At 38.9% G+C, this 14,609-nt stretch overlaps 1 protein-coding gene across 1 annotated transcript in view; it reads right to left on the bottom strand.

Moving 5' to 3' along the window:
* ADAMTS20 (ADAM metallopeptidase with thrombospondin type 1 motif, 20) overlaps positions 1-14,520 on the bottom strand; it is a gene marked incomplete at both ends in the record, with an annotated part of 83,012 nt that extends 68,492 nt beyond the window's left edge. The window contains 3 exon segments of the mRNA XM_009702176.1: positions 987-1,146; positions 14,178-14,428; positions 14,431-14,520. Coding sequence (XP_009700478.1) covers positions 987-1,146; positions 14,178-14,428; positions 14,431-14,520 — 501 coding nt within the window.
* Positions 14,521-14,609: the final 89 nt, after the last annotated feature.

Here is a 14,609-nt window from a genome sequence, read left to right on the forward strand (position 1 = left end):
AAAAGTATTTTTAAAGTGGCACTAGTATAACAGTAAAGGGTAAGAATTGCATTGCTCAAGCAGGATCTTCAAAGGCTTCTACATCATTATATCCCAAAGCAGATGGTATCTCAGTGTTTAGAATGAGTCTATGGACACCTACAATTTCAAATAAATCCTTTCTAATCCTGTGCTTTTGTCTAGTGTTTGCACTTTGATGATAGCTGCAGGTGCCTTTCTCACATCATACTATTTTCCAACTAGGAAGATGCATGTAGAACTATGAAAAACAACTACTGAAAGTTTACTGCTCCATTAAAAGACATATTAGTTTAAAGCACAGTACTTTCTACTCACTGCTTCATAGTATTAATAAAGCCTTTTGTGTCTTTCATAGTCACTTTCACTGCGCACATTCTCATTCTTAAGTTACTTTACTTAACGATTAACCTATATACTGTGAAGCTATGAAAGTACAACCATTCACTTGTCACGTATCCTAATAGTCTGCTTGTAAATTACTCTATTTTAAATAAAACTAAATACTATGACTATGCAGTAGGAATAAATTCTTAAAACACTCATAAGGACAAAAATCTACATTAATGGGTAATATTAGCTATTTCCATTATTAAGGAAGACAGATGTCCTGTATTATCTGTTAGACTTGCAATAAGTTCGCTATCTTTTGTGAATATAAGCAACAATTCCTGTGGATCTATTCTTTAAATGTTTACATATGGGACAATGTAGGCGTAAAAGTAAACTCACAGAAGTTCTTGCCATATCTTGCCATATTTTTTTGGTACATGCACATTTTGTCCTACATTTGAAATAGCCACTGGCAGGAAAAAAGAAATGGCTGCCAAGCCTATGTGAAAAAAATGTTTAGGTTCTAATGGAACAATCTGAAGACAAATACTGTTTACAAAAATAAAGTCTTCCTTTTTTTTTTTAAACATCTCACATTTGAACAAGTTACATTGAAGTTTAAAGTATGACTATACCTGAAACTTCACAAGGTTTATGGGATTTCTGATACTTTTTAAGTTCTTCGTGCCTGTATATAAGATGTGGTTTGTTATGCTCATCTTCATGTTCACCTCCATCCGCTTTCATCAGAGGTTCTAAAAAATATTCACCATCATGTGCCTTAAAGGTGCCCATCTGAAAGTAAGAGAAGTAATTGATTTATTTTCCACTAAAAATACTGATATAAAAATAATTTTCATTGAAATAAATTATTTTTGATAATATTTTGAAATTAATGGAAGTAAATTTGCACGTGAGACAGGAAACTTCAGTGGAACCTGGAGACGGAAGCTTGAAGATGAGGCAGAGAGAAGCTTCCTTTCAGAGACTTGTCCCACCAGAATAACTCAAAACAGACTACCTTGCGTATTAACAACGTATCATAGGTAATCACTATACAGAGCTAATGAAACAAAGGACATCACAAAAGTAAAGAGAATTTAGGTATAACCAAGCAGGACCAGCTGGGAACTGTGCAAAGGGCAGCAGAGGCCATCAAGAAACTCAGGATTTGAGTGTTGTCCAAATTGTAGACTGATTTGTTGCCTTCTGTCCCTCACATAATTTATATTTTTCTTCTAAAATTGCATTTTGTTCATAGATAGAAATAGTGTTAACCTGGTATTCTTTTGAAAGACTTTTTAATGAGTTCCAGGAATTGAAAATTGACAGTTTCGTTAATGTGTTTTTCTCCTCATTTCCCACTCCCCCCCCCATCCCCATAGCAGACACACATGGGCAACTATGTAATGGGAATCAAAGGAACTTGATTACCAACAAAAGCACTGGCATATATACAAAGAACAAAAATTAAGCTCCTTTCCCCCACACTTCCCCCCTCATAATCCATTCAGTTATAAAATCCTAAACCAGAATCTCTTCTTTCTCACTGCACTTCTAACCCAATTCATAGTTTCCTATGGCTTAAGTATCTTATTTCAGGAGACCATGAGGAGGAAAAGACATGTAAGAATTTCATCAAATTATTTTCAAATTTGTTGGCAACTTCCTCACTTCAGCCAATTAAGTACCTAGAGTGAGCAGATGCGCTGCACCCTCTTAGTTGTTTTGCCATGTTCGTGAGGTATGTTGACCAATAAGAGAAGAGTGATAATCTACATTATACAGTTTAGGAGATGAAGTGTTCATTACAACCTTGAAACTCAGGGTTACAGACAGAGTCGCAGAGCAAGATACACAAGAAAAGAAGTCAGAATAGTGGTTTTTTTTTTCCAAGCAACCTACGAATAGTCTTTTAAAACCTGCTGCAGGCCACCTTAGTGTCCAGGGTATTGTACTAGAATTATAATATCCCCTTGAATCTGGGATCCTTCTAGCAGTTTTCTATGTTTAAAAGCCTGTTAGGTTTCAGGCATATGTCAGACTATCTGTAATCTTGCCTGATACATAACATACGTATCATCCAAAATTACAGTTATAGTAAACTCACTGTGGTTGGATCCTCTGCATCCCCTTTGTTGCAGAACGAAAAAAAGACCCAGCCAAACAGTATTTTCCTTTCAAGACTGTTTAAATCTGACTTGCAGAAACACTCTTTTCCCTCAGTTTCATTTAAATTCTTTGCAAGTAGTCTTCATGCTGGATCCTTTCTATGTTCAGTTCAGCCTTCTCACATCCAGCGTTTCCAGGGCACGTGATTTGTAGAGGATGGCAGATCGAGTGTACCCAGAACGCTATGTGCCTCCCTGGAAAGGGCCTCATGGAAACAGATATGCCACAGCTTGTCAGTTAGTCCTAAGTAGGTGCAACCTTCTGGGCAAAATGACAGGGACAGACAAGAAAAGCCTGTCACTCAGGGACAAAGCAGCAAGAACTGTTGCTAAGATTCATGTGAATGTTTATTCTATAAATTATTAAAGTCCCAATTACCAAAACATGATAAATTTGACCCCATACTATTTGTGAACACTTACATGCTAATTAATTACTTTCTCCTGACACACCATAAACCCTATTTCTAGATAAGAGGCATTTAAAATACATTATATTAGATTTAGGCAAAAACTTTATTGCTACTGCATTATGCCACACATACATTTTACTTCCCTCCTACTCCTTCTAATAGCTACAGCAGATATTCTGTATTTGTTTCTTCAATGGCTTTTCCAACTAACAGGCTTTCAGGTTTTACAAGGAAATGTTTTCAGCTACAACAAACATACCAATTATGAGAACAATAGCACAGAACTAACAAGGAAAGAGTTTATGCTACATTTTAAGCTAAAGTCATCTTCCAGAATATCAGGCTTCCACTGGAAAAGATGAAGTGGAAGGTTATATTTTTGTACCATTTGAAACTCAAAAAAAAAATCACCAATACCTATGTTTTTGAGTGAGTGTGATCACTTTGAACATTCCACTCAAGAGTCCTGACTCCATACTCTGACATCAAGTGCTACCAGAGGAAAAATCCTATATAGGAATTCAAAACCATATTTATGCAGGTATTATCGTAGTCAGTGCACTGGGAAGAGTCAACATGAGGCATCCATCATGACTGCCCTAAGTCAGTCTAGGATTGCTGATACTCCAAAGGAGGTACTCCTGCCTTGCTCCTCCTCTAGATGTGCACTCCCACAGCCCTTTGTTTAAGCACTAGCAATGGAAATCATCTACACTGTGTACCAACTCCTCTGTGCAGTTAAAAATCTATGCGTCCCACCACAGAAAGATATTTTTCAACTGAAATAGTAAGGGTCACCTGGAATAGAGAACCATTTTTCCTGTCAAAAAAGCAACTTCATATCAGCAAGAGCTGACTGCAAAACCAGCCCATCAAGCAATTCAGAATGGTGTTCCAAAGCCTGCACATCAAGCTGAGCCTAATAATGAATACACAATATATGCCTGGCAACATCTGTGGCTCAACTTTCATTACTCTATAGTCTAAGTATCTCAACCCGAACTGGTGCATGTGACTTAACTGAAATCCAGAAGCCTGTGCTGAAAAAAAAGACACACTGAAATTATCTAGGGAAGAAAAAAAAAGAGAAAGCAGGCAATTCTTCCTCTCTTTAAAAGATACTCAGAAGCAGCAGTAACTGTGCTGATCTTCACAATAAATTATTAGAGAAATTGCCTAGAAAGCAAAAAAATGAAGTCTCCTTCATTATATCCAAGAAAATATAAAAGACACCATAAACTTAGAGCCCAAAAAGTTAGGACAGACAGCTGGAAGGGAAGAATCCTACATTATGTTTCATGACCTCAGAATTATTCTTAGCTTTTTGTTTTAAATCAAAAGATTAATACAAGAAGGCACAATAGTGTCCTTAAGACTGGAGATTCCACATTTCTAGATACTTGGGCTAGCTATTTTAGAAAAATGGAGCCAGGCTTCCTCTCACCTGCTCACTCTCTGGCCCTCTGATTCTTGCACAGTATCCCAGGATCAACTGTCTGTTTAGAGACAAAAGAAACAGCTGATCGAAAAAAATCTACAATGCAACAAACTTTCATTCTTTCCTCAATGAATTCTCTCCTCTTCAACAATGTATAGATAAACAAGTAATTACTACCACTGGCTAGTTAGGAAGACCTCCCACCAGTGGTCTACAATAAATTTTTTGCTCATCCCCTATCCAAGGTGAGAAGAACTCATTATATTGTACGTAAGAAAGAGCAAAGGATAAGAGACGTAATCAGTGCTCTATCTTAAGACGGGTGTATGACATTTGTCATTTAAAACCCAAGCAAACATTGAGCTTGAAGCCACCAATTCCAATCCTTTAAAATCTCCATGAAGACTAAAGATGGGTTTTGATTAGCTACACATGGTTATCTCCTCATTTGCCTAAAACATAGGTCTACAAAAATTCAGTCACCAGCTACACTGTCTGTTTTATAGTCCTTCATTCATGAAAGTGATACTTAATCCGGTGACAGACTCTGCTGATACAAATGGAGCTACTACTGTGAGCTAGGTGCACAAGGAAAAGGGCCATGAGATCCAAATAAAAAATACTTTTGGTAAAACCAAATAAAGCAAAGTCACTTAGAAGTGCAGAGGCAGGTTGCTGAAACAGGAGCCCAAGTATTTGCAGGAAATGAAATCAGAAATGAACTGGATTTACTTACCATCTACAGATGCCTCAAATCATATAACAAGAAATCTGCCTGAAACATTCTATTTCTGTTCAGATAAAGAGGTAAAAGTACATTTAAAAGATCTCTTCAGTAGAAGTGGAGTACAAAATTGAAAACAGCCTCTTGCACATCATAAATAAGTGGTCGAAAGAAGGAGTGCCATCCAGGACTATGCATATGCATAGATTTGAGGAAATTTATGAGAAAACCCACATGAGAAAGATAATTTATTTCTTGGATTTAAAGTACTCTGGATGAGTTAGACACTTTATATTAAATCAAGGTTCAATGGATCAACACAGCTACTCACTATATATGGTACGTCTTAGTGGTTTAAAGTGGCTTAAAACTGTATAGTCCTAATCATTGTATTTGCTCTATTCCAAGAGTAGTAGAAATAAATATTGCAGAAATTATGGTTAAAGTATGTAGCATGCCCATATACAAATTACATCCTTGTGTATAATGGCAAGTTCGTAGAACACATGGAAAACATAAGAGATATATAGCAGGTTTCAGAAATGTGGAATTAATCTTAATATGTCCAACAGCAAAACTGGAAAGGTTTCAGAAAAATGCTAAAAGAACAACTGAAGTTCTGGAAAACATGACTCTCAACTGGCAGACTCCCTCCTAGGTAAGCTCCACTCCTGTGCTCAAGTATTTTTCATGCCCTCATGATATGGCTTCTTAACTCAAACTCAAAAACCTGCAAGTAGTTTAGAGCAAGAATACTTTCATGGTCAAAGTAAATTACAAAATCCCTTCCTTTTATATTATTCTCTTCCCCCTTCCTCCTTATGTTAACTCAAAGCTCTTCTGAATCATGTGAGAAGCCCTTCACCTTTTTCTTCCTGCTCCACTGTTACAATGGTTTCTAATGAAAGCCTTAAGAAGCATAGCTTAATTAGTTCACTGAAGAAAAAAGTATTAGAGGTTATCTGATCATGGTACACTGCCAACATCTGGAAAAAATATTTCTACTAGAAGATAATTGAGCTAGAAATACAACAAGAGATAGTAGTTGCAAGCTAATGTATTAATTAAAACTAGAGCTAATATAATAGAAATGAGAAAACAGTAATAAAATAATAAATAATACACCAGCTAAGCAGCAGGGAAGAAATATCTAGCAATGATTAAGTGTTTTCTGGCAGAACACCTTTTTAGAAGTGATTGAAAGCAACTTTATATTTGAAGTTCTTAAACAGAATAAAATGCTAAAAGCTTATTATAAGGGGAAAAAAAAAGAAAACTTTCATCTTGAGTTTAACTATGATCTAACTACATCTTCTTACAAATTCCGTGATGCTAAGATTTCATGAGCAGACAGTAATAACACCTTTAGCACACTTAATCACACCTTGAACAGAACTGATGAGGCATCCATCTATGCTCAGAAGTGTCCCTGTCTGGAAAGGCACCTATCCCTCGTTAAGTAAAATTACATAATTCCAGATTGGAATTTAAATTCCATGTAAGCTCCTAAAAGTACCTTACCTATTCACATATTTAGATCACACCTGATCTAACCATACTGATAACCGTAGCACTGGATCCAGTGTCCCTACTGCCAAGTTACTTTCACTCAGAAACACATGTCAAAAAAAGACAGGTATTTCCCTTTTGCATAACGCATAAGGGAAAGAAGATTCCTGTACGAAGTGTAAAACCTGGCACTAGGTACCCTGAACATCATTTTATAAGGCTATTCTAAGCAAGAAAGTCTGGCTGAAACCTGGTAAAAATCGTATACCAGGAGTTTCTAAATACAATTTCTAACAACAACAGACTGGTCAAATAGCCGAGAACCTGAGAGAATGTTACAACAATCTCAAAGACAGCTGGAAAGAGCAGGGTTCGTGGCAATTAACAGGATTCATTGAAGTGGAAGGAAGAGAGAGGGGTGATTTATTTATTTCTACCTTTATACACAATTCACAGTGAACAAGCTAGACAAGACAATTAAAAATTATGCGTAACACCTTTTTTCATAGATATGGAGATTTCATTATGGAAAAGAAGCTATTCTGCAATATCTGTTGAAACTGGCAGAACAAAATGTATATATACATAAAGGGTTTTTTTTGTTTGGTTGGGTTTTTGGGAAAGGAAGGGGGTTGTTGGCTTTGATTTTTGGTTTTTATGGGGGTTATTTTTAATACATAAACAGACTATCATCAAGCTAAATATTCCCATAGAACACAGACCTAGGGGATACACATGCTTCATTTTGGAGGAAACTCCATCATACAATCTTGTCTGTCTCAGTAAACGTCAAGCAAATTTACATTTGCAACTTATCTCTCTTTAAAGAGAACTTCTAGCTTTGATGTTTTTAAGTACATGCAGAACCACCACCTTCTCTCACTGGCAGATGAATAGCTCCATAAAGTCCTTTCAACCTCGTATGCGTCATCAGGCAGATATCACTCAAGTACACGCAAGGTATGGCTAGATTTTCACCTGCTTTAGCCAGCCACACAGTAAGTTACGTCGAGTACCTTTATCAATATGCGCGTACCCAGAAGGTATGAGCTGTTCTCACAGTGTCCGACTTTGCTACCATGATCTTGCCGTTTTCTGCATGAGGGTACATCTGAAACAGAATGACAACTGAGACCATTGCAGATACATTATCGCATGTGGGAAGCCTATCTATTCCCCAACAGTACAAAGTCAGTCCTGAGATCGACAACCATCACGTGGGGCTGGAAGCATTAACTTAAGACCAAAAAAAAAAGCATCATTTTGCAGACTATTTAGTAATTTAGCTCACCTAGTGACAGCAAAAGGCCATATGTAGATATAAAATAAAGTAAATCCAACCTCCCCTGGCTGCCCACAGCTTTGCAGGAAATTCACCTGTGTCACAAAAACCCAAAGTGATGAAAAAGAGATTGTGTATGTCCTACAAAGGCAGCAGTTAAGAACAGGCTGCAGCGATCAGAACACTTTATCTGGCAAACAGAACGTGCTTAAGCAGATGTCAGGGAAGAAGGCTACCAAACACAGGATGTGGGCAAAAGGCAGGCTCGTGATGGCTGAGCACCCTCGACATAAAATGTTTCATGTAGGCATGCCTCACTCTGTTTAAAGGATAGCTCATGCAGATTTGCTGGTGCAAAGGCAGACACGTACTCCGATCCTACTGCTTCCGACAGACATTTTCTGTGACAGATCTACAGCTGCATGATTTGCAACTCCATGTAAACTGAGAAAATACAATTGCGAATACCACCTGCATTTGCTGATCTGTGCTGGTCCATGTGTAAAAGCATAGAAGTTGTGGAAATATTTTCAGGAAAAGCAGAGATATAAAATCTGGGGAAAACAAACTGGGGATGTTTCAGGGGTTTTGTAACAGCTCCAGGGGGGACCTAATCTGTCTTACTATTTTATTACAAATTGTGTGATGAATAGTGATTTTGCCAAGGCAGGCAGGTAGAAATTGATTCTGAGATACAGGATCATATTCAAGTAAATTGAAGTGTTATGGCCCACTCTCAACTGTATGTGAAAAACACATTTAGTGTCTATATGGGGGAAAACAAAGCTCAAAAGATATGAGAAAGCAACAGTAAAAGATATGTGCCATTCACTCGGCAGCAGAGCAAAACTGGGAAGACTTCAGGCAACTGCAGTCATTAAAATAGACTCTTGTTGAAAAATGCTAGATCAAGTGCCACAGAAACATTTAAAAATTGGTTCTGCTTCTGAGAATACATATTAAGGAAAAGCTAACAGGACAACAAACCAAGATAGATGAGACAAAAATTGTAAATGAAGTCAAGAGCAAAACAATAAATAATCAGAGAAGAAAGCAGGAAAAAAAAAAATCAAATTAAAAATTCAAATGAAGCAAGCAAGTACAAAAATCTTTATCTAGACCTTTTCCATGTAGAGAAGGTAGAGTTCAGTCTACTTCCTGATCCTTTTTTGTTCTGTTTAGCTATAAAAACAGCCAAAAAAGAGAACAATTTATCTTTTACTTGCAAAGTCAATCCTTGTACTTGAAGCCATTTGGGGCTGGTGAGAGAGAACAAATGCACAGGGTGATAAAGGAAGCACTGAAATTTTTGACTGTTGTATTGCAGAGATTCAGGGCTGGAGTCTCACCTTGTATACCTGTGACAAGTGAAACCAGAACTATTAAGCACAAGTTATCGTGTAAGCAGCAATAAGACTTAGTTTGTCCAAAGAAGAATTGATTGTCGTGTTGACATTTTAATACGATTATTTCCTAGGTTATGATGGGATCTCTACATTAAGATAAAAAAAAAATCTATAAAAACTAGTATGTGGCTTATGGGTGTACATAGGTTTATAAATGTGACCTGAAAGCTGAAACCTAAATCTGAAAGACAGATTAGTTAACTTGTTTGAAGCCATAGCCCCTAAGTTAATTCTTTAACTTATGTCAAGGTAAGCATATCTTCCAGTTACAAGTGTTAAAGCTTTCTTTGGAAAACCAATGCAGTTTAACTCATTGAAGTTATTAGTACTAAGCAGCACACAACTGGGGAGCAAATATCTGGAGTCTGTTACCTGCACTAGATCTCCACAAGAAACTTGATGCTGGCTATGCTAGCACTAGCTTCTAGCAACTTTTGGGTTTGTGGGGTTTTTTTGTTTTGGGTTTGTTTTTGTTTGGATTTTTTGTTTGTTTGGGGTTTTTTATTTGTTTTTATAAGGTAAATTCCAGGACTGCCTATTTTTCCCTTAAAAGGAACCACTGCACTCATCCATAACAGCAGGCAGAATTGTTTTCAAAATCTCTCAGAAAGGTGATCCGCTGACCCATATTAATAAAAAAAACCCACCCAAACACAACCTCTTGTACTGAGGAAATTCTGAGGATCCACACTTAGGTTCATATTCCTGCCATTCTCCAGACAAAAGTAAGCTTGATGTGCAGTAAAGCAGTGTTACCAAGGGGCTTGCTTGAGCTCCCGAGGACAGAATTTGTAATGCAGACCTTGTTAGATTCCAGAAGCTACATTAGAACAAAGCAGTCCTGCTTTCCTGGACTGCCAAAAGCTGCTAGCTTGTAAATCCATGCAAGAAGAGATTCACATGTACCGTCCTACTCCTAACTTTTGCCAGTCAGTGAGCATGTGAAGTTGCCCTATACACCAGAGTCCGTACACCCAAAAGATGTACATTTCCTCCTTCCTTACCCTTCCCTCTCTCACAGTAGAGTCAACACACCTTTGGCACTTAGGCATTCTCCCAGTTCACAAAAACCGATTTTACCTATCCTCAGCATCAGTCACAACACATTCCTGACCTCCAAGAAAGAATACCAGGCTTCTCAAAGGACTAAACAAACTGCTTTATTGCATTCATTCAGGATTAAAAAAATAAAAATAAAGCTCCTTTCTTCAGACAGGGACCTGCTAGGCATTGAAGGCTCGTTCTAGTTATAAATGGAGATAGCTCCCTCATTTTAAGATACTTTATCCATTGGAATTTGCTTGTATTTGTCAATAAACCTGTAAGTCATATGTTCTCAAAAGTTAAATGATTTTTTTGATTATTTTTTTTTACCTCTTATTTTGCTGTCTGGATAAGATTTGAGACGTCTCTTTAGTCTACATGCATCCAGAGACACCCTCAGCAGATCTTGTTTCCCAGATTTGTAGGAAGGTATAATTGATTAATGCACTAAAAGTAAACAAGATACAGAACTTAAGAAAATAAAGTGAAATAAAGTGTGAAATTTCCAAAATTACTCTAAAGATGCAAGAAACGTGCCTGTATGTGATCAGATGTTCAACTAGGCACCCAGGCCATCACTGCAAATGACCTTCTGCCTTTGACAGCGTCCCAAACTTCCCTAATTACACACTCCCTCCTTGCAATTACTCCAGACTCCCTGCTGACCTTCTAACCTCCCTTTGCCATTTGCATCCCTGAACCCAGGGCATGCTCTGAAATGTAACACAACAAAACTGCATACAGGGTGTCAGGAGCCATTAAGCAATGCTCCACGGGTACTCTGGCTTGTACACGCTCTTGGCACACTCAGAAAAAGGCTTAACTGAGGGTGAAAAGGGAAAGCAGAGCCTGAGGGGGGAACACACTTGAGAATGCAAAGAAGAAAAGAAGGAACTTGGGGAGCAGGAGCTGTGAATGACGGCAGTGCAGAGCTTGGGTATAGATGCCTACAGAATAAAGTGAATGCAAGTACCTGGTTTAACTTCAGATCACTCAGGCACATCTTCAGAGCAATTTTTAAAATTCCATTGTTAAATTTCCTGTATCTTTTTGTCTAAGTTCAAGTCCTTTTTTTTCCTCCCTAGCTTTTACAGCATTGGTCTACACCAATTGCCTTATCTATCAAGGCTGGAAGATAAAATTATACCTAACAGTTCAAAACAATCTCTTCTATTTTAATTTCCATACACCAAGCTGAAGTTCAGCACTGAGAGAAATGGATCCTACACAGAGAGAAGGTATTTTACTTAAAATAAATAATACAGGGCTACCGAGTCATTAGTCTGGTTTCTACTGTCTCACTCACAATAAATAATATCTTTGGTACCTCGGCAGCAGTCCCACTTAAATCTTTGCATGCGCTCACAAATGATGGTACTGTTCAATAGGAGAGCAGTAACTGACTAGCTTATTTTTTGCAGGTGCATTTGTTGAACACACAAAGCTATGAAATTTTCAAAACATTGAGAAAAAAGTATCTTTTTACTAACTTTTGAGGGTAGCCCCACCTGGGAGCCGGGAATGCATTCAGGGAAGACAAGATCTCACAGCAAAATTCCACCTAGCCCCTATCTCCCTCCTTTCACATCCATTCTTCTCTCTACTCCAAAAAAGTTGACACCCCTGGCAGTCACGTGAAGAGTGCAACGTTTACTTTGAATCCATGAGGAAGAACATTAAGCTGAAGGCTCTGAGTCAGGTTGGAGGATACTCCATGCAGATATAGGCAACCAGCTGGCTATGACCGCCTCTTCGTCCCCACACAATCCCTCCCTGGGGAACTACAGGCATGTCCACAAAAAGTGCATGAGCACCCATGGAGGGCTCTGCTTCCTCTTCTGAAGGCCTCACCTGCTTCACTAGTGATGGGAAAGCAGCCACAATGCTGGGGCTACTACGTACCCTCCAGAAGGCTGGGTCTCCTGGGCAGAAGGCAAAACGAGCCTTTGCTGGTGGCTCAGACTGGGCCCTCTGTCAGCCAGGCAATGACTGAGGACACGAAGTCCAGCTGGAAGTTGCAGTGAAACCTCACAAGGCTCATCTAGAAGAGGCAAAGGCTCTTAGGGATCTCTGAGTGAAGCATACACGATGCAGACTGTAACATACCAGTAAAGGGGGCAAGGGGGGAGAGAGAGAGGGAGGAGAAGTGAGACATTCAAATTATAACAGAGAAGAAAAGGGTCATGTGCTTAAGAGCTTGAGAACTGCTAAATAGTAGGTAGTTAAGACAACTTTTAAGTGCAGTAGTACACATTTTTCAGAAAAATTATTTTCAGCGCACATGGTCCCTTCAATCATGAAAAGTGACGGTTTGCAGGGACAGAATTAAAACAGGTGACAAAAGTTATAAGAAGAGAAGGTTTTAAGACACTGCAAATTTATTCCATATAGAGTATGACACCATTCGCAACGCCATGCTACAGGAGCACCTACTAGAACATGAGACATGGGAAAGAACCCCAAACATATTTGTGATTCCTCCTCTTTCCTACTCCCTCCGTGAGTTTTTGCAAGATATTGGGGCATTGGTATAGGTTTGAATCAGGTTTTAAATAATGCAGACAAGAACCAATGACAGCTATTTATAAAGCAAGATAATATAGGTAAAACTTTGATGAATACAGAATTACTGGTTTTGAATTCTTGCTTCTCCAGTAATTTCCAAGGATCAGCCTAAGCCTACAGACCTCAACCCAAAGACAAAGTGGCATATATCCAAATATCCAAGAATAAGCACAAGACAACAGAGGTGCCTCTTTCAAGTACCAATTATTTCTGATCCTCTTTTCCATCATGCATACTACCATCTTTTAATACGCGTTACACTCTCCTGCATACATGCAGCCGACTCCATTCTATTTTCTATAGGCTACTTCAAAAGAGACCAGAATACGAAGTTGGACTTTTTTCAATTCTCAAAAATAAGAGTCTTGCACATTTACTTTCCTGAGTGACTGCAAAAGACATGGAACAACCTCAACTGAAATTCACAGTAATATTTACAACATCATATTTTCACAGTGTGCATGTCACACATACTTGTCCTTAGCATTTCAGTATACAGTGATGTGGTAAAGCACTGCATATCAATCTTCTTGTTTCTAGACACAAAACTACAAAATTTAGCAACACAGTACAACTGTTTTGATAGACAGTTGTGTCATGCTATTTCTTAATTATCACTTTGGAAGACATTAGGAATGCTATCAAGGGACAAGTAAAGAATGGATATCCATGGAGTTTTGACTTGTTTGCTCAATTCAGTTCTTAAGAAGTCTCTTATAGGCAGACTCCCATTGAAGTTAGTAGGAAGCTTCCCATTCACTTTCAACAGAAACGTGATTAGAGGGCACTGCTGCACACCTATTAGAACATGACACACATCTACAGCATTGCTGAAAGCAGGGGAAGACAAGTACCAACACTAGTTCTTCTCTCATCATCTCAAGCACCATTATTCCTCACTCATAACCACAGAGTATCTATAAAGCTACAAACACATAACTGATGCCAACTATCAGCATCATTTTATCAAAACAACAGCTTACTGTGTTTCTGAGGCATGTTTTTTCCTCCATTATAATGCTCTTTGTGTCAGGAGTCACATCAACTAATTCTATTACAGCCAGCAATAGACCCTTTGAAAGCAGCGTTTGGACATCCCACCAAAAAAGTATCATCATGACTGCAAATTGCCAATGCCAAGACATTTCATGAGCAACTACTTGCAACGATGCCCAAGAATTTCCAGCTCAGCTCAGCAAAGGCATCCCACTACATTTTTTTCAGGGAGGAGAAGAATATGAATGGAGACAGGAGGCAGTAACCAACATGCTTACCAAGCCACCACAGATGCTGAAGACAGCCAGGTGCGTCTCCTGCGCATTGACATGCCCACGGTAGAAACAGTGGCGCAAATCAAGGGAGGACTGCTTCTGCGGGGTCCCTATGTGCACCACAGCGTACCGAGCAGCAACAAAGCCTGCATCGGCACTCAAGTTGAGCTGGAAGACCTGCCCGTATGCACTGAGCTGGTAATGTGTTCGGAAAGCAGCAGGCTCCAGCGGCGCCTCCAAGCTCCTTTTCCTATGAAGTGATGCGCGTGAGGGAAAACTTCTCCAAATTCATTCACTCGGACCGGTGTGACGATTTCATAGGAGGAGAGCTGCTTTACTAAGGTCTCTGCAACAGAAAGCAAGAGACTCAGCCCGACGCCCAGCGCAGAAGCGCCCTCCCCTCGCACCCAAACGGCTCCCCGCACGGCGCTCCGT

Source organism: Cariama cristata, unplaced genomic scaffold (assembly GCF_000690535.1).
Source record: "Cariama cristata isolate BGI_N322 unplaced genomic scaffold, ASM69053v1 scaffold8850, whole genome shotgun sequence".
In the NCBI taxonomy this organism is placed as follows: domain Eukaryota; kingdom Metazoa; phylum Chordata; class Aves; order Cariamiformes; family Cariamidae; genus Cariama; species Cariama cristata.